The sequence below is a fragment of the Rhinoraja longicauda genome, chromosome 9 (genome assembly GCF_053455715.1).
Source record: "Rhinoraja longicauda isolate Sanriku21f chromosome 9, sRhiLon1.1, whole genome shotgun sequence".
NCBI lineage: Eukaryota > Metazoa > Chordata > Chondrichthyes > Rajiformes > Arhynchobatidae > Rhinoraja > Rhinoraja longicauda.
Window position 1 is genome coordinate 46,395,057 of NC_135961.1, and position 27,408 is coordinate 46,422,464.

Here is a 27,408-nt window from a genome sequence, read left to right on the forward strand (position 1 = left end):
TATTGACTTATAGAGAAACGAGGAACCAGTGGAGGAGGATGGAGCGCCAAGCGGCAGGTTTACACCACCTGGAGACCCTCTGCTTGGAACTGTTGCAATTGTTTTAAAACAAGACCGGTGTAAATAAGAGTCAGGCAGTTGTCGGATCGTGGAGAGGTTGATTTTGCTTTGATCCGGTGCCACTTGGTTGGAGCAGAGAGGCTCTGGACGCCGGCTGCTGCCTGCGCTCGCTGCTGGGGACCCGGTGCCACGGTCCGGCCATGGAGACGGTGCGGGGCTCCAACCCAAGCGCCCGAAGCCGCTGATCCATCCCCCCACCCCCCCGATGGACACCGGTGCCCCCTCCTCGCTGTCCACCAACCTGTCCGACGGCGGGACAGGGCACACCACTGGCATCCGCTCCACCTCCGTCCCGGTCAACATACTGCTGGAAACCATCATGGTTCTGATGTGTGTGGCTGCTATCACAGGTCTGGCCTGAGTAACTCGCTGCCGTGCGTGGACTTAGCTTGTAAAAGGGTGGCAGCATCAATGTAAACCCTTTAAACGGAGTCATCCGCCTCTTCACAGGCTTCGGCGTTAGACTCAAGCGGGTTAACATTGTGCAATAGTTTGTAGCGAGGGACGAGAATCAATAAAATGCCATAAACTACCACCGCAACATCATAAACTATCGTTCAGAACCTTTAATTGGTGTTTGAGTGGAGATTAATCTGTATCCGTTTATATCTAATATACATTGATGTATTCGTGTGTAAAATGTCTGCTTATGTGTACACATACACACGTGTGTATTTTATATATGTACATAAAACTAACCAAATCGATATATCCAAAGCTATTGATTCAGCAAAAAATTAAACCTGAAATATTAATGGGCTGGATTAATATTAGGGGTCATTGGAAAGGAAATTCATTACTTCACAGATTCTCGTTTTTTAAAGCCTTTCAACGATGCTTCAAAGACAAATTGCTTGGGATTGTTCTTACTTCATGGTTACTGTTAATGCGGTTGTGGTTTTGTTATCAGTTTGGTGGCATTTCAGCCCTCAGGGTTTAAAAGCTTCAAATCTGCTATTTTCCTGTCCGATTCCCCCCCCCCCCCCCCCCCCCTCGTCCAACTGCCCCAATTCTGTGCTGCCCTCGAGCCAATACGGCAGAGCCTCAAAATGATTTCTTGTTTCATTTCATGTGAAGAATGAAAAATGTCCTGGCTGCAACATTTTTGAGAGACAAAATAACTTGTTTTACCCCTACTGTTGTTTTCATTATACTCAGAGACTGAAGTGCTTCCATGCTATGCCTTTGTCACAAGGATCCCCCATTCCCATCTTCCTACATGCCCCTTCCAACTCACCTGCAGGCCAAACACCTAGACTATGTACTTACACGGGTACAGAGATCATAGCAAATGCATAACTTATGAGGGAGCCATTCAACCCATTGCATCTGTGCTGGTTGAAAGAGCTACCCAACCAAAACCACTTGTCCTCCCCCCCCCCCCAATCACTGCAGCCTGAAATTCATGGTCCTTCACCAGGAGATTGGAGGTAATGAGGATTTCTACCTCTCCCACCTTCCGTGAGTTCCAAATCCCCACCTTCCACTGGGTGGTGAATGTTTTCCTCATTTCCCCCCTAGCCCTTTCATACTTTAATATATCTCAACTGAAAGCCCCTCGGTATCCTCTTTGCAAAGCAAACAGCCTTTGCATACCTAGTATTTCTTGCCAACTAAAATTTTCCATTCGCAGCAACATCATAAGTGTCTGCATCTCTCCTGCGTAATCACATCTTTCCAGTAATGTGTGACCAGTACTGTATGCAGTACTCAATCTGTGGCCTCATTAATGTTGTATATGGTTCTCTCTTCATCTTACTTTTTGTGCCTTGGCTAATAAAAGGAACGCAGCTCGAATGCCTTTCTAACTTTTTTAACCTGATATACCTTTGATGTCCTGTGGATACAAATCCCAAGTTCCACTGTTCCTCCATATCGCTCAATTTATTGTGTATTCTCTAGCTTTTCTGCACCTCTCCAAATACATTACTTTGCACTTCTTTAGATGAAATTCAGTTTGACATTCGTCTGTTCAGCTGACCAGACCATCTCTATTTAGTGTAGGAAGCAACTGCAGATGCTGGCTTACACCGAAGATAGACACAAAATGCTGTAGTAACTCAGTGGGTCAGGCACCATCTCTGGAGCAAAGGAATAGGTGACATTTTGGGTCGAGACCCTTCTAGGTTCTAGAATCCCATCTAGATTCTAGAAGGGCCAAGAAGGAGCTAGGTTCTAGAAGGTCCCGACCCAAAACGTCGCCTGTTCCTTTTCTAGAGAGATGCTGCCTGACCCGCTGAATTACTCCAGCATTTTGTGTCCATCTCTGTCCAGTATGGTTGAAAGCACACTAGCCACCATCCAGCCAATTTTTATATAATAGCAATCTTCTTTATTGTGTCCCCTAATTTTATTACTATATTAAAAGTCCAGCGGATTGAGAACTGAACTCTATGGAACTCCACCAGTACCAGACTTCCTATTATAAGAATCCCCATCAAACATTCCCCTCTGCTTCCTGTCACTGAGCTGGCTTTAGATCTAATTTGACTGTCTCTCTTAGATTCATGGGTATAAAATTTTTGGGGGATCAGATTCCCAGGTGGGACTTCATCAAAAACTTTGCTAAAATCCATGCAGTGCATATCAAAGGCAATGCCCACATTGTGTATCTTGTTACTACCACAAAATATTCCAACGAGTTATTTGGAGTCTAGATGTGGAGCCTAGAGCTCCTTCCTGCAGACATATACACAATTTGTACAGGTGTAATCCAGCCTCGCATACTTTGTCCCACTAACTCCACCCCAGCATTCATGTACTCATGCTGCCCAGTCACCCTATTTCGATTGATCTAGGTTCTAGAGGCTGTTCCCTCCAGGGCAATCCAGAACCTCTCTTTAGAAGGCTTGTTTTAGAACCCTTGCATGCAGCTCTCATCAAGGCATCTCCTATTCCTTCTCTGCCAGCCAACCTTTGTTATGTAAGTTTAGTTCTAACCCTCCCCAACATCACTTCAGTTGAGAATCCCAGTGCTGTTCTCCGTGGGGGGGGGGGAAGCTGGCTTAGTTTGTGTGTAATAATTCATCTTTAGTCCTGGATCATTACCTATGCTGCTAGAAATTACTGAATGGATTTGTTTTGTTTTAGGTAACGTTCTGGTGATTGCCATTATCGCTGTGACCAAACACTTCCACTCGGTGACCTCGGTGTTTCTGGTCAATCTGGCTGTCAGCGACTGTTTGGTGGGGCTTGGAGTCATGCCATTTGTTGCCATGTCCGTGTTTTATCAGGATTGGAACAGATACAACGTGAGTGTTGCTCTGACTTTCCAGTTAACATTTTGCTTCTGATGATTAAAACTAGACCGCATCGCAACATCACAATCTAGAATGGAAATAATCCATACTTGAGCAGATATATTAATTCTACATTCAACAAACCATGCCCTTATCTAATGGAAAGGACTTGTAGATATGAAAAGTTCCCTGAGGTTGTGTAAGGTAGTGGGAGCTTAGGAATAATCTTTGACCTCTGACCAGAACTCCAGGATACAATTGTTGATTGTAATACATGGAAACCCCTCTCTTGACTGTTGATGCTCATTTTAAGACAGCGAATCTTTCTATAAATAAAAACAAAGTAAGACAAAAACAAGAACAACCCATATTTGCATGGCACCGTCAATATTAAACATACACACTAGACGATTCTTAATAGTATTTTAAGGCAAAATTTAATATCCCGTCATATGAGGAAACATTTGTCCAAAAGCTTGATCAAACAGCTGTGCGCAAAAATTCATCATTGGTCGTATGGTCGTATTGTTCTCTGCCACCAATTTTTTTAATATATCAAGGATGCATTTCTAAATGTTAAACTTTAAGCAGCGTTAAAGGTGGAGATGGAGGAAGAAGGTGATTGGGGAGAGAATTTCAGTGTATAGGTCTTAGGAGGTGGAAAGAGTGCAAAAAATTCAAATCGGGACTTGCTAGGAGGCCAGAATTGTAAGGATTTGGGGACCTGGATGCTGTGGGCCAAAAAGAGATTAGAAGGGGGTTAAATTGATGAATCTGGATTCGGGCCTGGTTTCTAAACAATAGTCCTGTGCAGAACTCTTCGAAGTGAGAATTACATCTCAAAACGTTTAACATACATAATCATTTTGAAGGCAAACCTGAATTGTGAATTATTTCAGTTTATTTTGAGATTATTTCAGAACAGTTGCTAAAATTCCTGGCACGCTCATTGAAAATCAGCATTCAAAGTGCTGATTATCCTGAGTTTTTGAACAGAAATAAACATGTGCAATGCTGGAATGTCAGGGAGGCACCTGTGTCTGTATACATCCAGAAATTAACATTTAATTTTAAAGGAATTTTTAAAAAATAAATTTGTTCTCGCTCCTTATCGGCTGTTCTATTAGATTCCCAAAGTGAAATGCAAGAATTGGGCATTTTTAGTTACTTATATTTTCAAGATGTGGACATCATTGGCAAGGACAATGTTGTTCCACAACCTTGGTTGCCCTTGAACTAAATGGCTTATTAGATCATTCAAGAGGGCCCTTAAGAGTCGCAATGCAGACCAGACCAGGTAAGCACAGCAGATGTCTTTCCCTATAGGCCATTTGTGAGCCAGATGGTTTATTTTACTACAATGGTTGTTTCACGATTACTGTTATTGATGCTGATTTAATTCCTGATTATTTAATTAACTGAATTTAAATTCCCCAGATGCCACATTGAAACCAGAACTCATATCTCCAGACCTGTAGTTGAAGTCTATATATTAGCTGAACCATTATGCTTCTGTGCCCACAATATTACAGGGTAATAATAGGATAACTGTGGTTTCAGAAAGATGGACGGTATTAGAGATTTTAAACTGCAAACTGCTGCTGAAGGATTCAGGATTCCATGTGATAAAAACATAATTTTACTCAGTCACTATAACCTACTACCCCAGATTTTAAATGAGGCTAGTTGATAACAAAAAAAGACCTCCCATGTCCTGGAGACCCAGGTAATAAAAATGGAAATTAACTCATTCAATCACCGTAAACCAGTCGTCATTCTTTGATCTATTCCTTTCATGAAAGCGTTGAGATTCAAAATATTAAATCATTGGCATTTAAATTACGGTCTTTTTTGTAACCTTGCAGTTAAATTAATCAGGATATCTTTGACAGAAATCGTTCCTGATTCGCTAATCCAAAAGCACTTATTTTAAACTCCCCGATGTGTTTGCTAAATAAAGAACCTGGCAGAATTGAATTAGCATCCCCCCCCCCCCTCCAGCTTTCTACAGATTGCAGTGCAGAAGTGAGATGTTGACAGACGGGGACTTTTGCTGATAACTGCTCTTGTTCACTGAGGCTTTTAGCAAAGATTTGCATTTATGTAGCACCTTTCACCATCTTCAGGATGTCTCAAAGTGCCTTGCAGCTAATGGAATCCACTGGAGGTGTGATCAATGCAGCAGTGAAGAAATAAGTGTGTCCCTTTTCCATTAAAAAATGAATTTATTTTCTCTCAAATTATTTGTACAGGACCCATAAAATTAGGCTGCACATAAGCTCATTGCATTTCAAACGTAGTGTCTTATCTTGAATTTATTATGTATCTTGAATTCAAGACTGTAATGGGCTTTGATTGTGAAATTGTGTCACGGAAACAGGCCCTTCAGCTGACCTTGTCCATGGTACCTTGTCCATAGTGGGCTAGTCCCATTTGCCTGCATCTGGCCCATTGCCTTCTAAACACTTCCTATCCATGTTCTGTCCAAATGACCAAAAGTTGTAATTGGATCTGCTTTTATAGCTTTCTCTGGCAGCTCATTCCAGATACAGACTATCCTCTGAGTGCAAAGGTTGCCCCTGAGGTTTCCCTTAAATCTTTCCCTTCTCGCTTAAGCGTATGCTTACGGCAGAATATAGACGAGCTGCAGTAATGGGCATAAAAATTGCAAATGGAGTTTAACCACGCAAGTGTGAGGTGTTGCACTTTGAGAAGTTGAATGTCAGGAGAAAGTATATACTTAATAACAAGACGCTTAACAGCATTGATGTGCAGAGGAATCTTGGAGTCCAAGTTCATCGCTCAATAAAGGTAGCAGCACAACGAGATAGGGTGGTAAACAAAACATATGGTATGCTTGCCTTAGTTTCTAGGGACATTGAATATAAGAGTCAGGAAGTCATAAAGCAGCACTATAGGACTTTGGTTCGGCCGCATTTGGATTATTGTGTGCAGTTCTAGTCTCCCTATCGTAGGAAAGATCTGGAAGCTTTGCAGAAGGTGCGGGGCAGGTTTACCCAAATACTGCATGAATTAGATGGTTTCAGCTACAGGGAGAGGTTGGATAAACTTGGATTGTTTTCTCTGGAATGTTAGAGGTTGAGGGGAGGACTTGATAGAAGTTTATAAAATTACGAGAGGCATAGATAGGGTAGGCAGTCAGAACCTTTATCCCAGGGTGGAAATGCCCAACACTAGAGGGCATAACCATAAGGTGAGAGAGGAAACATTTAATGGAGATGTGTGGTAGCTGGTTTTTGCACAGTGGTAGGGGCCTGGAACTCTGCCAGAGGTAGTGGTGAAGGCAGATATGATAATGGCATTTAAGAGGTTTTTAGATTGGCGCATGGAAGTGCAAGGAATTGAGGGATATTGATCATGTGCAAGTGGATGAGATCTGTTTAGCTCGGCATCATGTTCTGCGTAATAATTCTGAACCAAAGGCCCTGTGCTGGAATGTTCTGGAATGTTCTATGTTCCATGTCCTCTATTTTAGAATCCTCTTCCTTGAGAAAAAGACTGTGAGCGTTCACTTTGTCCATGCCCTTCATAATCTTCTACACTTTGATAAGGTCACCCCTAAGCCTTCTACATTCCAAAGAAAGACGTCTAGCCTATCCAATCTCTCCCTATAACACAAACCCACAAGGCCATGTAACATCCTGGCCTTGATCAGGATTGATTTTTGAGGACGACAAAGGTGATCAATGGGGGTAGTGCAATGGATGTTGTCGATGTGGATTTTTATAAGGTCCTCCATGGTAGACTTATCCAGAAGATTAAGATGCACAGGATTCATGGTGACTCGGTTGTACGGATTCAGAACTTTCTCACTCATACAAGACAGAGCGTTGTGGTGGAAGGACATTATTCTAGCTGGAGGTCTGTGACCAGTGGAGTTCTTTGGGAATCTGTGCTTGGACTTCTGATTTTTATGATAAATATAAGTGACTTGGACATAAATGTAGATGGGTTGGTGAGTAAGTTTGCAGATGACACCAAGATTGCCGGAGTTGCAACAGTGAGGAAGGCTGTCAATGTATACAGTGCGATGTAGATCAACTACAGAAATGGATGGAGAAATAACAGATGGAACATAATCCGAGCAAGTATGAGGTGTTGCAGTTTGTGAGGTCTGAGGTATAAAGTTGATCGCAAGATGCTGAACAACATTGATGTGCAGAGGGTCTTGCTCTCTGAAAGTGGCAATAGAAATAGATAGAGTGGTAAAGAAGGCATATGGTATGCTCTTTTTCATTTGCCCCATTACAGGAAGGATGTTGAGGCATTGGAGAGGGTGCAGAAGTAAGTTTACCAGAATTATGCCTGGATTATGTGTATTAGCTACAAGGAGAAGTTGTACAAATTTTTGCCTCTGGAACCCTGAAGGTTGAGGAGAGACCTGATAGAGGTATATAATTATGAGAGGCATAAATAGAATTAACAGTCGGAACCTTTTTCCCGGGGGGAAATATCAGATGAAAGAGTATAGCTTCAGGCTGAAAGGAAACGTGCAGGGCAGGCTTTTCCCCCAGGGTGTTTGGTTCCTGGAACATGTTGCCAGGTGTGCTGGTGGAGGCTTTGACTTAAGTCAACATGACCTTACACTCCTGTCTGAGGTTCTAATGAGTGGGTACCACTTCTAAACTATTAATATTAGTGAACAGTTGACTAGATGAGATTGGTGTATTGTTACTCACACCAGGGTGCAATTATATTCCTTGTTCACACAATGTTCACAGAGTATACATACAGTAATGAATAAATACAACAATAAATACAATAATGAGTGCAAAACAGCAGATTGCAAGATTGCATAGCAAAATCCAGGTAACAGAAAATAATATTAAAGTACAACGATGGAATACCCAAATGGGGTAGAATCAAGAGTAAGAGAATGTGTCAACACCTCTGGAAATGGGGTGTGAAAGGTGCTGCTGTTTTGAGGCCCCAGCAAAGATTCTTGTTACGCAAGCCCCTTCCTTCCAACTCTTTTCTGCATATTCTTCTAACCAGACTCCTATTCGGGTCAATGACTTAAATTCATTTCCATGACCTTTAATTTTGTTGAAAGCCTCTTTTGTCGAATTGAAAATTTTCAAACGCCATCCAGTTGCTTCTTTGCCCTTGCTGCTTTGTCCGTTTCACAGGTTTGATCTCTTTATGGGGAAAGAGAATACCAGTCCCAACATGACTTTTTACTATTATGTGGCCCCTTGTCATTTGATTGAATAAATACTGAGATTGATTGATTTGTTTGTAGAGCAGGAAGGGAAATGGAGACAAAGTCGTGCGATTATGCTTCAGTTAAGGAGTCGTGGAATCATACAGCATAGAAACTGGCCCTTCTGCCCATTGGTTTCATGCCGACCATCAAATGTCCTTCCATATTAATCCCATTTACCAGGACTTGATAATATTACATACATTGGTGGCTCTAATGCTTCTTAAATGTGGAGAGTCTCTGCCTCCACAAATTTTCTCAGGCAATAGTTTCCAGAGGTCAACCATCCTCTGGGTAAAAACCTTTCTCATTAGATCCCCTCTGAACCTTATTCCTTGCCGTAAATCTATGACTTTTGATGACAGGCTGGAACATTGGTCAAATCACATCAAGAGTACTGTGCAGTCTCCTTATTTTAGGGAGGAGGTGAGGCAGTCCATGAGGTTTCATAACCTGCTGCCTGGCAATAGGTGGGTTGTTTTATTAGGAAAGGTTGACAGGCTAGGTTGTATTTGTTGGAGTTTAGAAACGTGAGAGATAACTTGATTGAAATACATAAGATACAGATGTTTCCTCATGCAGGAGAATCCAGAACTAGGGGGTCACTGTTTAAATATAAGGAGTCATCCATTTAAGATCGACTGTCAGATCCCTATTTCCTCTGATTCCTTTGCAGTCTGCCAATGTCAGTGTTAAATATATGTGGCTGAGCTGTGACTAATAAATGTGGCTGAGCTGTCCTGGTCGGAGAATTTATACACACATGAATAAAGAAGCCCTTAACTGATTTCTAAAAGGTGTCTTTAGATAATGGGTGAAAGGAGGGAGACTGTTTGCAGATGGCACAAGGACCAGGGCAAACTAGATAAAGGGGATGGGAGGAAACGGCTTTTATGCAAAAGGTGGTATTGATTTAGAGCCCAGTGCTTGTAGGGGTGGTCAATACAGAATTAGTTTGGGCTTGCAAGAGGGAGCTGAATAAATACTGGAGGGCAAAGAGCAAAGGAACATCACTGACTGGATTTCTCTGTTAGGAGCTGGCATAGACTCAATGTGCCAGATGGCTCCTTTCTGTGTCTTAATAATTCTAGGGGTGCAGTTAACCTGTTATTCTGAGACAATGGCTCCAGCCTGAGGAAACAGCTGTAGATCCTTTCACTTGAAGCATCTCAGGCTTATAACACAGGTGTGTGTAGGCCAGATTTACTTAGTCTCACTTCACAGGATAAGCTCCTCACCCTAGAGATCATTCAAGTGGGTGAGATACAAACCAACCCAAGATTGTGCTACTTTTTTATTCTTCCTGCCATTTATTTGGTTCCCTTTGACTTTGAGTAACGGGGTTGGGTATATACTGTTGATTCAGCCTGCTATTAAAATATATTTCACGTTTCCCATTATCATTGGTTTCAGTAGTTCAATACTGGATGTTTATGTTCATACCCATTGTAAAAATTACCCACTTTATTGTTTCTTATGATGTTATAGAACTTCCAAAACACAAAACATAAATCATCTCACTATTGTCATCAAACTGTGTAAAATGGATATTATGCTAGCCCTTTATTTTTACATCAGTTGGGATAAGCTCTTTTCGTTGAGAAATAAATTTGTATTGATTTTCAATGCACTGTTACAAATACTTACACAGAAGAAGCGAGATACGAACTCATTTATTCTCCAGACTTCTGAAGACCCGAAACGTCACCCATTCCTTCTCTCCTGAGATGCTGCCTGACCCGCTGAGTTACTCCAGCATTTTGTGTCTACCTTTAATTTAAACCAGCATCCGCAGTTTTTTTTCCTAGAGTTTGAAGGGAGGTGGGCAGAAACTGTTTCCCGTTGCAAATTTACAGATGTGGCTGTCACCACACATTCTGCATCCACTTATTCAGGTGATACATGTTACTCCCACAGCCCAAAATTGCACAAATGCGCATGGCTTTGCCCAGTAACATATAAAAAACAAAATAAATAACAAAGTCAATCATATGTTAATTAAAATAGGGTCCTGTAAGCATGTCCATTATATACAAGTTATAATGCAAAAGGAAACGGTGCAAGTATATTGAACTAATTTATTCAATCACAAGATTATAACAGAAAATTAGAATGTCAAATACTGATTAAAATTATCCAATGTTCTAGGAATCAAAAGAGACAGGATTAGTTAGGAGACTCGTGACTAAGTTTTGTACTACACAACCTTACATACACATGTACATGCAGAACTCATTCAGAAGTCTATTGATAGTTATAGAAATCATACATTTCATTTCATTCTCCTCCCCCTCCAAAACAAAAACAACAAAAAATGCTTGTTATTCATCGTCACGATCTTGATCACTCACCGAAGCATAAAGCTATAACACCAACAGTCATCTTAGTGTACAAATGAACCATAAATACACCTAGTTAATAGTTTTGACAGCAGTATTTTCTTACCTCGAAGAAGTAAAACTGGAAAATACGGATGAAACACAGGTCTGTATACACGCAGCAGCGAGAATGTTTATCGTGAATGACCTATGACCTGGGCATGCGCAGTCGAGATACCAAACTCGCTTATTTGATGGCATGGGGCTCAGTTAACCAACCAAACATGCTGAGGCGCATACAGACAGTGTGCAAGCTCCACGTTCCATACAAAACAGGCCAAGGCCATTTTGCCCATCAAGTTTATACTGGCATGCAGAATAATTCTATTCCCCCAACAATTTTTCCTTTACCTATTTTCCCCACATTCCCATCAATTCCCCACAGTCGCAGTGGGTCAACTATGCACTAAGGGCAATTTACAGTGGCCAATTGCCAACCAATCTGCATGTCTTTGGGATGTGGAAGGAAACTTGTCAGGACACAGGGAGAATGTGCAAACTCCGCAAGGACATCACCACAGGCCAGGATTGAACTGGGTTGCTGGGGCTGGAAGGCAGAGCACTACAAGGTGTGTCACTGTTGGCCCTGATCCTGAGTTCAGCTCCTACTCTGAACTTAAATACAGTAAATTAACATCTGATATAATATCACCAGTTATCATGTTTTTGCTACATAACTAATAAATTGTTAAACGCGTTAAGTAACTTTCCTGATATGTGGACATGCATTCCAAGATCTCTCTACACTTCTCAACATCTTGTCATTTAAATGTTGTTCCTATTTGGTTAACTGTAGCATTTTAGGGGATCCACCTTAATGCTCTTAAAGAGACCAATATCTCTTCTTTCTTGATCTCAATATGCCCCAGCATATTACTGTACCCAACACTGATCTTGCCATCATCCATGTACTCCTTGATGAATACTTATGCAACAAGCTCACCTACATCCTCTGACTCCATGCATCCTGAAAAATGAACAAATAAAGTTCTACAGTTTGAGAAGCTGGCTCACCATTTTCTTTTCAAGGCCAATTAGGGTTGTTGTTCTTGGTAACAACGGGCGAATTCATTGAATGGAACAAGACAACTTGCTAAAAAAAAATTGCAGAAACCAGAAATAAAAACAGAAAAGTATTCAGCAGGTGAGACAGCATGTGTGGAGATAAAGTTAATATTTTTGTTATAATCTTTTATTAGAATTCAGAAGGGTGAGTTAACAGGCACATTTTACTTTGCAATGGCACAGTGGTGCAGTGGTAGAGTTGCTGCCTTACAGCGCCAGAGAACTTAGTTCGATCCTGACTATGGGTGCTGTCTGTACAGAGTTTGTACATTCTCCCTGTGACTGCATGGGTTTTCTCCGGGTGCTCCAGTTTTCTCCTACACTCCAAAGACGTACAGGTTTGTTGGTTAATTAGCTTCTGTCAATGGTAAATTGTCCCAAGCGTTTAGGATAGTGCTAGTGTATGGGGTGATCACTGGTCGGCACGGACTCGGTGGGCTGAACGGCCTGTTTCTGTTTTGTATCTCTAAAGTAGAGGAAGTGGAATAAGGCGGAGAGAACAAAGGGAATGTCTGTGATAAGATGTAGATCCAAAAGTTTTAAATCTGCAAAATTGGAAATAATAAAATGTTTTCGTAATGCTATATACGCGATAAACTATGTTGGCACTAGGTTTCCTACTCCAAAATGTTATTTTAACAAAAGCAGATTATTTTTGTCTCATTCTCATATTGAGGTTTTTGTGATCCATTCTGACTGATGGTTGGGACGAGTTGGGGGTAAGGCAGAAATGATGAAAGTTCCATTATAACCGATAATTTCAATAATAATTTTACACAAAGCACTACATTAAATAAGCCTTCACATGCATTCATGAGATTCTTGCAATATCTGAGGGTTTGATTCTCCAAACAGGAGACCAGAGTTTTTTGTCTTGTTTTGATCTGTTTTATTTTGTAAATTAGTCATTCTGATTTCCAGCAGTCTGGCTTTCAAACAACCAGTCTTTTCTTACACATTCTTTCTACGTGCCTGGTTACAGGTCCCTGTAGATTATGTTGACACTTTCCATTTACATTCCCCCATCTGGTTTCATATTCTACATAGCTAACCTGTCACCATGTCACCATAATCAAAGCAATCCTACATCTCCTTTATGCAGGAACAACTTTATCAATGTTGATTTCCTTTGAAACTTTGACACAGAAAGGCATCTGAGTAAGTTATAAACCCAGCAGTGTAATCCCCACTGTGTCACGATAGCTTACATGTACACACATAAACAATTTTTTATGTATCCTGCATACACAGACACACACACACATACATATATATATACACACACACATATATATATATATATACTGTGTGTATATATACTGTATATATATATTATATATTATGTATATATAAAACCTTTGTATGCACTAAAAAAATCATTTATATACATAAATGTTTATATGTTAATGTTATATTATAATTATAAATCATGATATAAATTAGAACATGTTTTTTCAAAAGCATTTCTATCATTAAAAATAAATTCTTAAAATAACAACAAAATCATCTCTTGAGTTTTAACTGGTTCATAACAGAGGCAGGAGTTTGTGTGCCTTGTTTGTAAAATGTAGCAAGGACAAAAGGAAAAGGCAGCTCAAAAAATCTGAGCCTTGCCTGTGTTGTTGAGAACATATTGATCGTCAGTAAAGGAAAGATCAGGTTCTCAGGGACCTTGTACTCAATCACATGTGGAGGAGTTAGAATCTTAATTTCTCAAGATCAATAAGTAGATATCTGTGGACGAGGGCAGGGATTTCCTGTACATGCAGACTGGGACCAAAACTGTGAATCCCCTTTTTTAGAAGTGGGTTGATGGCTTTATTCCAGATAGAACCACAGGGATAGGTTCCTGTATGATTTCACGATTGAAACCTGTGTTTACATAGTATCCCAAACCCAGTAAGACTGCTCTTTAATCAGATTTAAAACGGGTAAAGAGTCAGGTTTTAAGGGTTGGTGAGCGGCTGAGACTTTTGGGGACAAATTCACAGGTTGGATCCAGGTAGTCAGAGGCATGAGGACAAAGTTGAAGGAATAGAGGATATTACCAGAACTATCACTAAGAGCATTAAGATGGATAAATCCCCAGGGCCTAACGGGATCTATCCCAGGTTATTGAGAAAGGCAAGAGAGGAGATTGCAGGTGCCTTTCCAGATACTTCGGTCTATTTTAACTACCGTGTGGACTCGTGGTGTTCAGGGTGGGGTAATTCGTATATCCTCCTCCTACAATGTCTCTTAATTATCCCATAATTATGCCATTGTGAGGGAACAACAGACCTTTGATCTGATCCATTAGTTAAAGGATTGCTTTGCTCAACATGCTGATTTTTGGGGTTATTTGTCATGCACGTATTAAATTGTAACTTCACTAGGTCAGCTCCTTATCAGTAAATTAGCCAATGACTGAATCACATGACTTGACAGATGAAAGGAGGGATATTCCACATGATGAGGTCACTGATTGTAATGGAATATAATTCTCCTGATGCTTCTGGCCCACATTGCCTTATTGATTAACTGTCTGATTTATTTTGAATCCCATTTAGCACATAACATAGTGGAGGGCAGCCACGTTTAGAGACTTTAGGACGGTATGGATAATGCGAGGGTCACTCCTGGCAGCAATGTCATGGACATATGTACTGACAATGGATGGTTTGTGGAGATAAGGTTAAGTAATAGGTTAGTAATAGGGCCGAGCACTTCAACTCCCCCTCCTATTCCCAGTCTGACCTTTCTGTCATGGGCCTCCTCCAGTGCCATAGTGAGGCCCACCGGAAATTGGAGGAACAGCACCTCATATTTCGCCTGGGCAGCTTGCAGCCCAGTGGTATGAACATTGACTTCTCCAACTTTAGATAGTTCCTCTGTCCCTCTCTTCCCCTCCCCCTTCCCAGATCTCCCTCTATCTTCCTGTCTCCACCTATATCCTTCCTTTGTCCTGCCCCCCTGACATCAGTCTGAAGAAGGGTCTCGACCTGAAACGTCACCCATTCCTTCTCTCCCGAGATGCTGCCTGACCTGCTGAGTTACTCCAACATTTTGTGAAGTAATAGGTTTGCACACTACATGCCACACAGCCGATCTAATAGTCAGGGCTCAGCTAGTTTGGTGGTAATAGTGATTTCCTCTTGCAATGGGATACTTAAGATCCCAAATTTTTTACACTTGATTCTCAATGCTTCATCTAAGTGCAGTTTAGCTTGAAGGACAGAGGGGAATGGCTGCTTTAAACTAAAATACCTCCACATGTGCAGCATGGGCAAGAACCTTGTAGGTCCCACACCACTGCACAGAAGTTAAGGGGATCATGAGGGAATCTGAGGCAGGTTCTGTCAGGGCTGTGGGTGGAATTGTAAAGGCAACCTCGGAGAGTTTGCCACAGGGCTGCATCTTTTCGACTGGATGACAAAAACCTAGGATCAAATCTCCTGCCTTTCAACCCAAGGTAGCACAAACCTCAGAGGTGACCCAGAGGATGAAAGAGAAATACAAACGGATCTTATGATAATATGAACTACTTCAGAAAGACAACCCCCTTCCCCTTCCCCTTTCTGCTAGAGTTGCAGAATCATAACCGCAGCTCCCTCCAATGGCTCAAATTATTATCACAGATTCCAATAACATCGTATGATGTACAAAACGGATTCCGTTTGATACACTTAGCTGTAACGATAGACTAGATTTAATTTCTGCTGGTATATCACAGCAACCTACACTGTATTAGCAAGTCTGAATACCCCCACACCCAAAGGTAAATAGGTAAATGAATATTCTTAAAGTACCGCTTCAAGTATTTGTTGTTCTACCAATATGTCCAAATAATTGTGTTGAAAAATTATTCAATAACTTTTGAATTGTTTGCCACAAGTAAGTATAGCAAATATTGATAAATTGCATGTCTCCCCACACTGATTATTTGTCGTGGTTTAATTTATTGCACCAGTAAGTAGTCTTGGGTCAGATGACATTTTTGCCAATAGTCTGTGCAACACCACTTTATATCAGGAAAATTAGTCCCGAAAAATTAGAATTGTGTAGTGATGCAGCATGGAAATAGATCAATTTGCCAAGATGCTAATGAAGGTTTCATTCCGAGTTCCTTCAGCGTGTAGTTTTTTGCTTAGGTTGTCGTAGTAAATGACTTCCCCAATGTCGACTGGGATTTGCTTTATGCATCCAAGAGATTTTCCTAAAGTAATATGGATAGTTCAATTCTAGGAGAGGTCACTGTGGTCCTTGTATTTAGAATGAGTCTGGCCAGGTGACTGGTGTTTCAGTGCAAAAGCATTTTGGGAACAGCGATCACAACTCCCTAGGTTTTCAGATAGTTATGAATAAGCATAAACCTGGACATTTGGGGGGAAAATACTAAATTAGGGTAAGGCAAGTTACATTATCTGGCAAAAGCTAGGGAGAATAAATTGGGAGCAACTATTATTGGATAAATCTACATCAGAGATGTGGAAGTTGTTTGAAGGCCTGCTGATTAGAGTTCAGAACCAGCTTGTACCAATAAGGAGAAGGATGGACCAGCTTGTTCCAATAGGAGAAGGATGGCAAGTTGATGGCAAGGCCTTGGATAACCAGAGAAGTTCTAAATTTGGCCGAAAGGAAAATGGCAGCATACGTAGAATTTAGGAAGATGAAATCAGACAGGGCCTTTGAGGATTATAAAGCAAGCAGAAAAAACATCAAGCAGACAATTAGACGAGCTAAAAAGAGGCATAGATTGTCACAGACAAGTCAGTTTAAAGAAAATGCAAAGGCTTTTCATGTATACTTTAAAAACAAGAGGGTAACTAGGGAGAAGGTAGGACCACTCAAGGATACAAGAGGGAAATTATGATTGGAGTCAGAGGTACTAAAGAAGTACTTTGCATCAGGATTTACCAAAGAGAAATACATGGAGAATAGTGAGATAAGTGCAGGGTATAATCATATACCTTGTTACCCTGCAGTTTGGGACAAAGAAGGATTGGTGTTGAGTCTCTTGATAAGTATTAATTGGATAAATCCCCAGGGGCTGTAGGGATCCATCTCGGCTTATTGAGAGAGACAAAAGAGGAGAGTAGCCAGTTCCTTTGTTTAAGAAGGGAAGTAGAGATAACATTTCCCATTTGCAACCCTCGAAAAATGCTGAGCCATGCAGAGTTTTGACTTTTTTTTAGACTTTCTCTGGAGGATATTGCAGTGGAACATGAGCAGGTTACTATTCTGGAGCATAACAGGCTACCCAAATAACTGGTCAGTGATTGGAAAAGCTGAAAACTACAATTTTCCCCCAGAAGGACGAGGAGTGTAGAGGTTAAATGGAATGCCTGGTAGTTATCCTGGCTGATAATTAATTTATGTCACAGAATCTGTAAGCATCCTGACAAGTGCGAGTTCTTATTTAAGATATGGCTAAATCTGTAGTTACCTGCGCCAATGTTTCGTTGTGTGTATCAACGTTAGATTTTGTCCAAAAAAGTATCTGTGATGTGCCTTCCAAAGTTTAATTCCGTCAGGTGTATAAATGCAAGTTGTGATTATAAAGAAATGAAGTTGCATTTTTATAGAGGTTTTTGTGAACTTAGGACAACTAGCGATGCAGTCCCTGTTGTAGTGATTTGTTGAATTTGAAGAGGTTCCATGCACTAAGACATTAAGCAATTCCAAAGGATTATTTTATCCAAAATCATGGGATTTTAAGATTTTATTTCTCACCTTCATTGAGAAATGAATTTTGCAATTCAAAACTCTGGCAAAACCATATTTAAACAACTGGTCAGAAATAGACAGGAAGGACATGTTGGTCATGGAAAATGTGCACAGTAGATTCACCAGAAATGAAATCTGGCTGGAAGAGTTAACAAGGATGTAGGGGTTCGGAACAGCAACCAATCTGCTGCAGGAACTCAACCTACTGTTTGTTGCTCCAAATTCCAGTATCTACAGTCTCTTGTGCCTGCAAGGATTTTGCTTCTATTCGTTCAAATTACCAGATTAAGATGTAATCTAATTAAAGAGTTGAAGATGATGTGCTAGCTAGAGAAATAAAATTTCTATCAGAATGAGTGAGTTTGAGCCGGGCTGTTCAGAAATGCTGTTAGAGACCACAGTTCAGTGCCCATTGGCAGTAAAAATATTAAGTTATGTGCACTTCCAAAGACCCAGATGACACTTGACACCAGCATGAATTCTAAATCTGGAGTTCGAGCGATGGCTGGAGACAGGCTGGTGCATCTACAAAGCTGAGAGCTTTGTAGATGGCACATGTAGGCAGAATGTCGCATCTCAACATGAATGCACAGGCGGTGAGATGGAAGGGTGATAACTGGGCAGACCCGTTGCAGCAGGCAGGTGGTTAAGGAGTCTCCTGATTCCTCCCATTCACTGACAGATTTCCTCTTATGAGCGAGGCTGATGATTCTTCAGGAGAGCGCAGTTTGATCCATGAGAATGGCAACAGAAGTAGTTCAACAGCACAGGAGAGGGATTTGGAATAAAAGAGCAATAGTGGGAGGAGATTCTACAGGCAGGGGACAAGAAGGTTTTTTTGTGGCCTTAGACACGAGTATAAAATGGTATGATGCCTCCCTTTTGCCAGGATGACTGAACGGTTGCAGAGCGTCCTGAAGGAAAAGTTGTGGTTTACATTGGTGGCCGATGACATGGGGATATGAGAGGGCGATGAATCTTAGGAATTCTTTTCATGAAGACCCTATGAAAGCTTGGTCAACGATTGCATTTAAAATGGTTATTGATGGGTTTCTGTATATTAATGGATATAAGTGTAGGAAGGAACTGCAGATGCTGGTTTAGACCGAAGATAGACACAAAATGCTGGCGTAACTCAACGGGACAGGCAGCATCTCTGGAGAGAAGGAATGGGTGACGTTTCGGATCGAGACCCTTCTTCAGACTGATCAACGGATATAAGAATTGGGCAGGAAGATGATGCTGAGGTGGAGAATAAACCATAACCTGTTGAATGGCAGAGCAGGCTCAAGGGGCTGAATGGCCTACTCTTATTCCTATTTCTTGTTCTAATGTTCTCTCTCCAAAAGGCTGCAGTGGGCAGGCATTAATTAATTGATAGATTTTGTTCAAACTAAATCGCAAGGGATTTGCAACCACGACTAGTAAATAACATTTAGATCAAGAGGAGTCATGTTCTAAAGTGGGTTTAATTTCTGATTTATTAGAATTTAAAAGTTGAAAAATTATGTGAAACAAGAATAGAAATTTGATTAGACAACCCACAGTGAACTGTAAATAGTTGTGCTCGCCATTTTGTGAAAGGGATAAGAGGTTTCAGTGACGGTGGGGGGTGGGGGAGGGGGGTGGTGGTGGGGGAAGAAAGAGTGGGGGTGGGGGGGAAGGCGGACAGTGGGGGTGGGGAAGAGGGGAGAGTGGGGGAGGGGGTGGGGAGGAGAGAGTGGGGGTGGAGGGAAAGGGGGGATGGGGTAAGGGGGTGGGGGAGTGAGGGTGGGGGAGAGTGGGGGTGGGGAGCAGAGAGTGGGAGGGTGGGGGAGGAGAGAGTGGGGGTGGGGGTGGGAGTAGGGCTGGGGAGAAGGGCAGGGTGGGTGGGGAGGAGGGAAGAGTGGGGGTGGGGGAGAGTAGGGTTGGGGAGGAGGGAAGATTGGGGTGGGGGGAGTGAGTGGGGTGCGGGCAGGGAGAGTGGGGTGCGGGCAGGGGAGTGAGGTGGGGGTGAGGGGAGGGGGGAATATGGATGGAGAGGAGGGAAGGGGGTGGAGGCAGGGCTGGGGGAGTGGGGGTGGGGCAGGGGAGGTCCAAGTGGGGGTGGGGTGGGGGGGATGGAGTGGGTCAGTGGGGGAAGGAGGGGGGGATAAGGGGGATTGAGTGGGGGGTTTAGCGTGCTGCACCAATACAGGAGAGGCTTTGGTTCCAGGATTCACTCACTGACACCCTCTCCCCTTCCCTCTTCCCCCTCTACGAGGAATGGGCCCAACTTAGTCTAGTACATTACTAAAACTCTCGGTTTGTTTGTGCGTATATGTTTATGTGTGTGTACCATGCCCTATACACAGCCAAAATGGTACATGATAGCGTGACCATTTTAGGCCCACCTTACTCACCATTGTCCTGGGGACCCTTTAAAACAAGTTTCATTCAAATTGGTGTTATATTTTTAAAGTTAGAGAGATTTTAAAGTTTAGAAATTACCTTTTAAACCGAATTCAATATGATCTTCAGATAGCAAAGGTTTATGGGATTTGCTGAAGAGGGCAGGGTAGACTGAGGGCCTGCTTCCATGTTCTAGGACTCTGGTGTGTGGTGGGGGATGGTCCTGCGTGTGCATGAATCACATGAATGGAGGGTTGTCCTTTGGATGTGCCCAAATCGCAACAATGTCCTGTCGGTGTGCCTGTGTCTCAGTGGCAATTGTGGGGATAGTAATTGTTCCATGAGTGTTACTGTATCTCTCTAGTACTAGGGGATTTTCCACAGAGTGTGCCTGTATTTCACTGGTGGTTGTGGGGTGGGGTTTGGCCTGTGGATATTGTGCCTATACCCCGACAGTGTTGGGGAATTGTCCTGTGGGTATCTGTCTGGCAGTGGTTCTGGTCGGAGATTGTTCTATGCACGTTGCTGTAGGTCACCAGTGGAGGTGTTGGGAGATTATCCTGTGGGTGTGCCTGTATCTCACTGATAGTGTTGGGACATTATCTTGTGTGTGTGTGCCTGTATCCCACTGTCTGATAGTGTTGGGACATTATCCTGTGGGTGTGCCTGTATCCCACTGATAGTGTTGGGACATTATCCTGTGTGTGTGCCTGTATCTCACTGATAGTGTTGGGGGCCAATCCTGTGTGTGTGCCTGTATCCCACTGTCTGATAGTGTTGGGAGATTATCCTGTGGGTATGCCTGTATCCCACTGTCTGATAGTGTTGGGACATTATCCTGTGTGTGTGCCTGTATCTCACTGGTGTTGGGGCCAACCCTGTGTGTGTGCCCGTATCGCTGTGATGGTGTTGGGACATTATCCTGTGGGTGGTCCTCTATCTCGGGGGGTGGTGTGAGTGTTGGTGAATGGTCCTTGTCGTGTCTCTGCCTCATTGACCCTCACTCTCCCTCTCTGTTTCTGTCCGGCTGCAGGACCTGTGTCTCTATGTGGGCTACACCTCGTCGGTCTACTGCACGGCCTCGGTGCTAACGCTGGCCGCCATCGCCCTGGACCGCTACCACGCCATCATCGACTGCCTGCAGTACAACTCGCAGAGCACCGTGCGCCGCACGGCCGCCACCGTGGTCTGGATCTGGCTGCAGTCAGCCCTCAGCAGCTGCCCTCCGCTGCTGGGCTGGGGCCGCTTCGGCTACTCGCCAGCCATCCGCAGCTGCTCGGTGGCCTGGGCCGACAGCCTGAGCTACACGGGCTTTGTGGTCGTCGTGTCCTTCCTGCTGCCCGCCTCCGTCATGATCTTCTGCTATGTGCGCATCGTCAAGGTGGCGCGGGGCCACGCCAAGCGGATCCACGACATCGAGAACCAGCTGCAGCGCCGCCCACCTGGTCGCGCCACCGTCCCCGACCGCCCCACCTTCTCGCAGCTCATCTCCAGCGTCAACTCGCCCATCTTCGCCCATCACCAGTGTGAGGAGGCCCGAGGCCGCTGCCGCCGCCCGCAGCCTGGGCTGCAGGCCAAGGGGCCGGACATCTTCTGCAAGTATGGCAGCCCGGGCCGCGAACACCACGGCGCCTTCCGACTTTTCCTGGTCATCTTCGCCTTCTTCTGTTGCTGGGTGCCGTACGAGGTGGTGGGGCTGGTGCAGGCCATCGAGATGGCAGTGGTGGGCAGCCAGCGGGTCTCCAGAGTACCGTCCGGCCTGGTGACAGCGGCCTACTGGCTGGCCCTGCTCAACTCGGACATCAACCCGCTGCTGTATGCGCTGCTCAGCAAGAGGTTCCGCAAGGCCCTGCGCCATTGGCAGCGCCGGCTGGAGGCCAAGGTGGGTCTCGGGCGAGCCCGGCGGGAGGAGGCGGCCTCTGCCGCCGGGCTCTCCGCCCTCCTGCACACCAAGACGCCGGCCGGCCAGAGGAGGACCAGCTCCAACGTGACGGCCATCAGCCAGCCTAGCCCCTGCCAGCCGGGGCTCCAGGCCCGCTCCTGCTCCGTCTTCTCCATCAGCTCCCTGCCCCGCAGCAGGCCGGACGAGCCCTTGGACGACCTGCTGTCCGGCCCGGCCTCCACCAGCTCCCTGGTCTTCGTGCCGTGCGGAAAGGTGTCGGAGTGCCACAGGGACCCGCAGAATGACCCCCGTCCCAAACAATATTTGAAAGTCCCGCAGCTTTCCCAGGAGGCTGACACCATGCTGTTGCCATCACAGACTTTCAGTGAGAAGCAATCGTCCACTTATGTATTTGGAAATATCATCGTTAAGGTTGAAAACGATGCAGTTGACCTGTAGATGCTTCGAACATTACTGCGCCAGTTGTAAACCTGGATGCCTTCAATGGGGTACTGCATTAGTCCATGCAAGTGCCAAAACAGTGAGTCCTAGTTGACTCAACTGCAGGTTAAACACAAGCATGGTTACTGTGCACACATAGCCCACACTCATTTCGGGTAGGGGAGACATTAAAGAAGCCTAGGAAGAAATAAAACAGTGTATAGGTTTGAATGGCAGGGTAAAGCCCAGTTGATCTTACATGCTGTCTCACACTCATGATGGCTTGAGCACAATTGTTTAATGCTAGAGAGAGCCATTTGGCAGTTTAGATCATGTTGACACCGACAAAGCAGTCCAGTCAGTGCTATTCCTCCATTCCTCTCCTGTAGTCTTGCAAATTACACTCTCTGAAGTGTTTAACAAATACAAATTCCCCGTTGAAGGCTCTGATTGCTTTTACCAGCCTTGCTCGTAGAGTACCACATCACAGCAACCCTCTACACAAAGTTTTTCCTCATAAGGCCCTTTGCACCTTTTATCCAAATCTATGCACCCCTCCCTGGTCCTTCATACCAGCTGCTTATGGGATAAGGCACCTCTCTATTTGTAAAAACTCAGCATAACAATAATTTGACAATGTTTCTCTGAACACCCCCCACCCACCCCTAAATATACACAAACAGACATTACATAACTCCCAATGACAGGCAAAAAGTGCAAAGGAAAAACATGAACCAATAAGGGAGAATTACATCTGTTCTGTCCCCATCTGTATTGAAGTTAGATAAGAAATCAAAGACAAAAGGTGTGAACCATCTATGCACCTTAACACTGCTCATCGCATATCCCATGGATGATGTGACGACAGCCTTGTAAACGGCTTTGAAGAGAATCAGATCTATTCATTTTGTGTTTAATTTAACATGTTTGACATGATCATTCAATGTCAATAGACAATAGAAAAGAGGTGCAGGAGTAGGCAATTCGGCCCTTCGAGCCAGCACCGCCATTCAATGGTCTGTTTCACTGACCACAGATATTGCCTGACTCATAGAACATAGAACAATACAGCACAATAACAGGCCTTGCGGCCCAACATATCTGTGCCAAGCATGATGTCAAGTTAAACTAATCTTCTCTGCCAGCATGTCCTTCAAATCCCTCCATCCCTGCATATCTGTGTGCCTATCTAAAAGCCTCATAAATACCACTACTTCCACCACCACCCATGGCAAACTGTTCTAGGCACTCATCACCTTCTGTGCAAAAGAAAAAGTCCTGTACAGCACATCTCCTTTAAACTTTCCCCTCTTACCTTAAAACTATGCCCTCTAGTCTTTGATATTTCCATCCTGGATAAAAGTTTTCAACTGTCTACCCAATCTATGCCGCTCATAGTTTTATATACTTTCATCAAATCTCTCCTCAACCTCTGATGGTCCAGAGAAAGTAATCCAAGTTTGACCCACCTCTCCTTACAGCTGATACCCTCAAATTCAGGCAGCATTCTGGTAAGCCTCTTTTCCATTCTCTCCAAAGCCTTCTGTAATGGGTCGACCAGAACTGCACACAATACTCCAAATACGGCCTAACTAAAGTTTTGTACAGTTGCAACATGACTTTCTGACTCTTATAATCAATGTACCAACCGATGAAGCCAAGCATTCCCGATACCCTGTGTTGACACTTCCAGGGAGGTATGAACTTTGACCGCAAGACCCCTCTGTACATCAATGCTATTAGCTGTCTTGCCATTCACTGTATTCTTTCCCCTTACATTTGACCCCCCAAAGTGCAAATTTCACACTTGCTGTGTATTTTCAACATTTTCTATTTTAATATTGGACTCCGCACGTCTGGAGAATTTTTAATTTTTATTGTAGTGGGTTGGATTTCATGACAAGCACAGACTACATCAAAAATTTGGCAGAGTAAACTAAATATTTTTCCAGTTTTGTTGAAGATGCAAAGCTAGGTGGAATTGTGAGTAAAGAGGTGGATGTGGCTTCAAGAGTATATATAAATATGCTCTATCAGAGGGTGAGCTGGTCATGGAATATTATGTGGGGGAAATGTAAGGCCACACACTTAGGTGCAGAAAACCAAAAAGCAGAGTAATTTTTAAACATTCAGGGACTGGAAAATGTTGCTGTTCAAAGCAGGCATGTATGTACTTTCTCGGTAAGTCACTGAAAGCTCCCTTAAAGGATTGGAAACCAATTAGGAAGGTAAATGGTGAGTAGATTGAGCACAGGAGCAAGAATTTTATTGGCAATTATATCGGCCTTGGTGAGAGCATACTGGGAGGTTTGATGTATAGTCTCCTCAAAAAAAACATATTTGGCATAGTGGAAATACAAAAAAGATTCACCAAACTATTTCTGGGATGATGGGTTTGAATAAACTAAGACTATATTCTGAACCATTTAGAAAAACATGACATCTCATAAAAACCTTGCAAAATTCTTACAGGGCTTGATAGGGTCATAAGATCATAAGTGACAGGAGCAGAATTAGGCCATTCGGCCCATCAAGTCGGCTCCGCCATTCAATCATGGCTGATCTATCTCTCCCTCCTAACCCCATTCTCCTGCCTTCTCGCCATAGCTACTGACACTTCTGACAGGGTGGATGTAGAGAGAATATTTACCCTGCTGGAAAAGTTAAACCAGAGATCTTAAAACTTAAGGTTTTATGATAGACAATAGGTGCAGGAGTAAGCCATTTGGCCCTTCGAGCCAACACCGCCATTCTCTGTGATCATGGCTGATCATCCACAATCAGTACCCCGTTCCTACCTTCTACCCATTTCCCTTGACTCCGCTATAATTAAGAGCTCTATCTAACTCTCTCTTGAAAGCATTCAGGGAATTGGCCTCCACTGCCTTCTGAGGCATAGAGTTCCACAGCTCTCTGAGTGAAAAGGTTTTTCCTCTTCTCTGTTCTAAATGGCCTACCCCTTATGGTTAAACTGTGGCCCCTGGTTCAGGACTCCCCCAACATCGGGAACATGTTTCCTGCCTCTAGTGTGTCCAATCCCTTAATAATCTTAATAATCTTATATATTTCAATAAGATCCCCTCTCTTCCTTCTAAATTCCAGAGTATACAAGCCCAGTTGCTCCAGTATTTCAACATACGACAGTCTCACAATTCCGTAGATTAACCTCGTGAACCCTCAATAGTAAGAATGTCCTTCCTCAAATTTGGAGACCAAAACTGCACACAATACTCCAGGTGTGGTCTCACTAGGGCCCTGTACAACTGCAGTAGGACCTCTTTGCTCCTACACTCAACTCCTCTTGTTATAAAGGCCAACATTCCATTAGCTTTCTTCAGCGCCTGCTGTACCTGCATGCTTACTTTCAGTGACTGACGAACTAGGACACCCAGATCTCATTGTACTTCCCCTTTTCCTAACTTGACACCATTCAGATAATAATCCGCCTTCCTGTTCTTACCACCAAAGTGGATAACCTCACATTTACCACATTAAACTGCATCTGCCATGCATCTGCCCACTCACACAACCTGTCCAAGTCACCCTGCATTCTCATAGCATCCTCCTCACACTTCACACTGCCACCCAGGTTTGTATCATCCGCAAATCTGCTAATGTTTCTTTTAATCCCTTCATCTAAGTCATTAATGTATATTGTAAATAGCTGCGGTCCCAGCACCAAGCCTAGCGGTACCCCACTAGTCACTGCCTGCCATTCTGAAAGGGACCCATTTATCCCTACTCTTTGTTTCCTGTCTGCCAACCAATTTTTTATCCATGTCAGTACTTTACCCCCAATACCATGTGCTCTAATTTTGCCCACTAATCTCCTATGTGGGATCTTACCGAAGGCTTTCTGAAAGCCCAGGTTCACTTCATCCACTGGCTCTCCCTTGTCCATTTTCCTAGTTACATCCTCAAAAAATTCCAGAAGATTAGTCAAACATGATTTCCCCTTCATAAATCCATGCTGACTCGGAACGATCCTGTTACTGCTATCCAAATGTTCCGCAATTTCTTCTTTTATAATTGACTCCAGCATCTTCCCCACCACCGATGTCAGGCTAATGGATCTATAATTTCCTGTTTTCTCTCTCCCTCCTTTCTTAAAAAGTGGGATCAGGTCAGAGCACCAACTTTCTGTTCTCACTTCCCTTAGTAACCTTGTGCACCTTGCTTATCAAAAATCCATCCACCTCTACCTTAATAATATCCGAAAGCACTGCTTCTACAATACTTTAAGGAGAAAAGTTCAATTGATTCAGAATTTGGGAGAAAGAAACGACGCGTCTCTAATACATCAAGCTTCTCGGAACTGTAAATCTAGGACTGTTACCTTGATGTTTAAATGCTTCCTCCTATTCAATGCCCTTTGAATTAGTTGCTTCTCTGTGACTGTACACGTTTAGAAATTCCCCTAATTTCTCCATGCCTAATGTTCCATGCTCATCAAATTCATTTTATCATTTTACCAGCAGCACCTTTAACTCCCTAGGTTACAGATCAGAATGCCAACTCTCCTCCATCCCTCTGTTCTCAGTTAAACCCATACCATTGTCCAATTTGATTAGTCCACCCAACTTTATTCCTTGGCTCAGCATTGTTTCAGTCTTTAGGGCTCTTGGAATAATTTTCCATATTTTAAGCTCAGGCTGTTGACATAAAAGATTTTACAAACAATAGTTTTATTTTTAATGGTTTCTTTGTCCTGCCTGAACATGATATTCGGTCAGGTCCTTCAGTTCTCTGACTTTTGAAACCAATTTGTGGAACACTGAATGCTTGCAATGTACAGATTGAAAATGACTGTCTTTTTCCACAATTATACTGGTCCATTGGCAGCTGGGTCAGGCTCATAAAATGAAATAAAATGGGAGCGGACAAAACTTTACTCATCCCGACAGCACAACTGCTCAAGGAACTCAATGTGCCTTTCCAATTTGGAGAGACCATATGCAGTTTAGTTGATTGTGGTTCAATTGA

General features: G+C 43.2%; 1 protein-coding gene across 1 annotated transcript; it reads left to right on the forward strand.

The window, feature by feature from the left end:
* LOC144596701 (melatonin receptor type 1A) lies at nucleotides 1-27,404 on the forward strand. Its single transcript, XM_078405387.1, has 3 exons — nucleotides 1-470; nucleotides 3,211-3,371; nucleotides 21,136-27,404. The coding sequence occupies exons 1-3, from the start codon at nucleotides 326-328 to the stop codon at nucleotides 22,441-22,443; spliced, it is 1,614 nt and encodes a 537-aa protein (XP_078261513.1). The 5' UTR covers nucleotides 1-325; the 3' UTR covers nucleotides 22,444-27,404.
* Nucleotides 27,405-27,408: the final 4 nt, after the last annotated feature.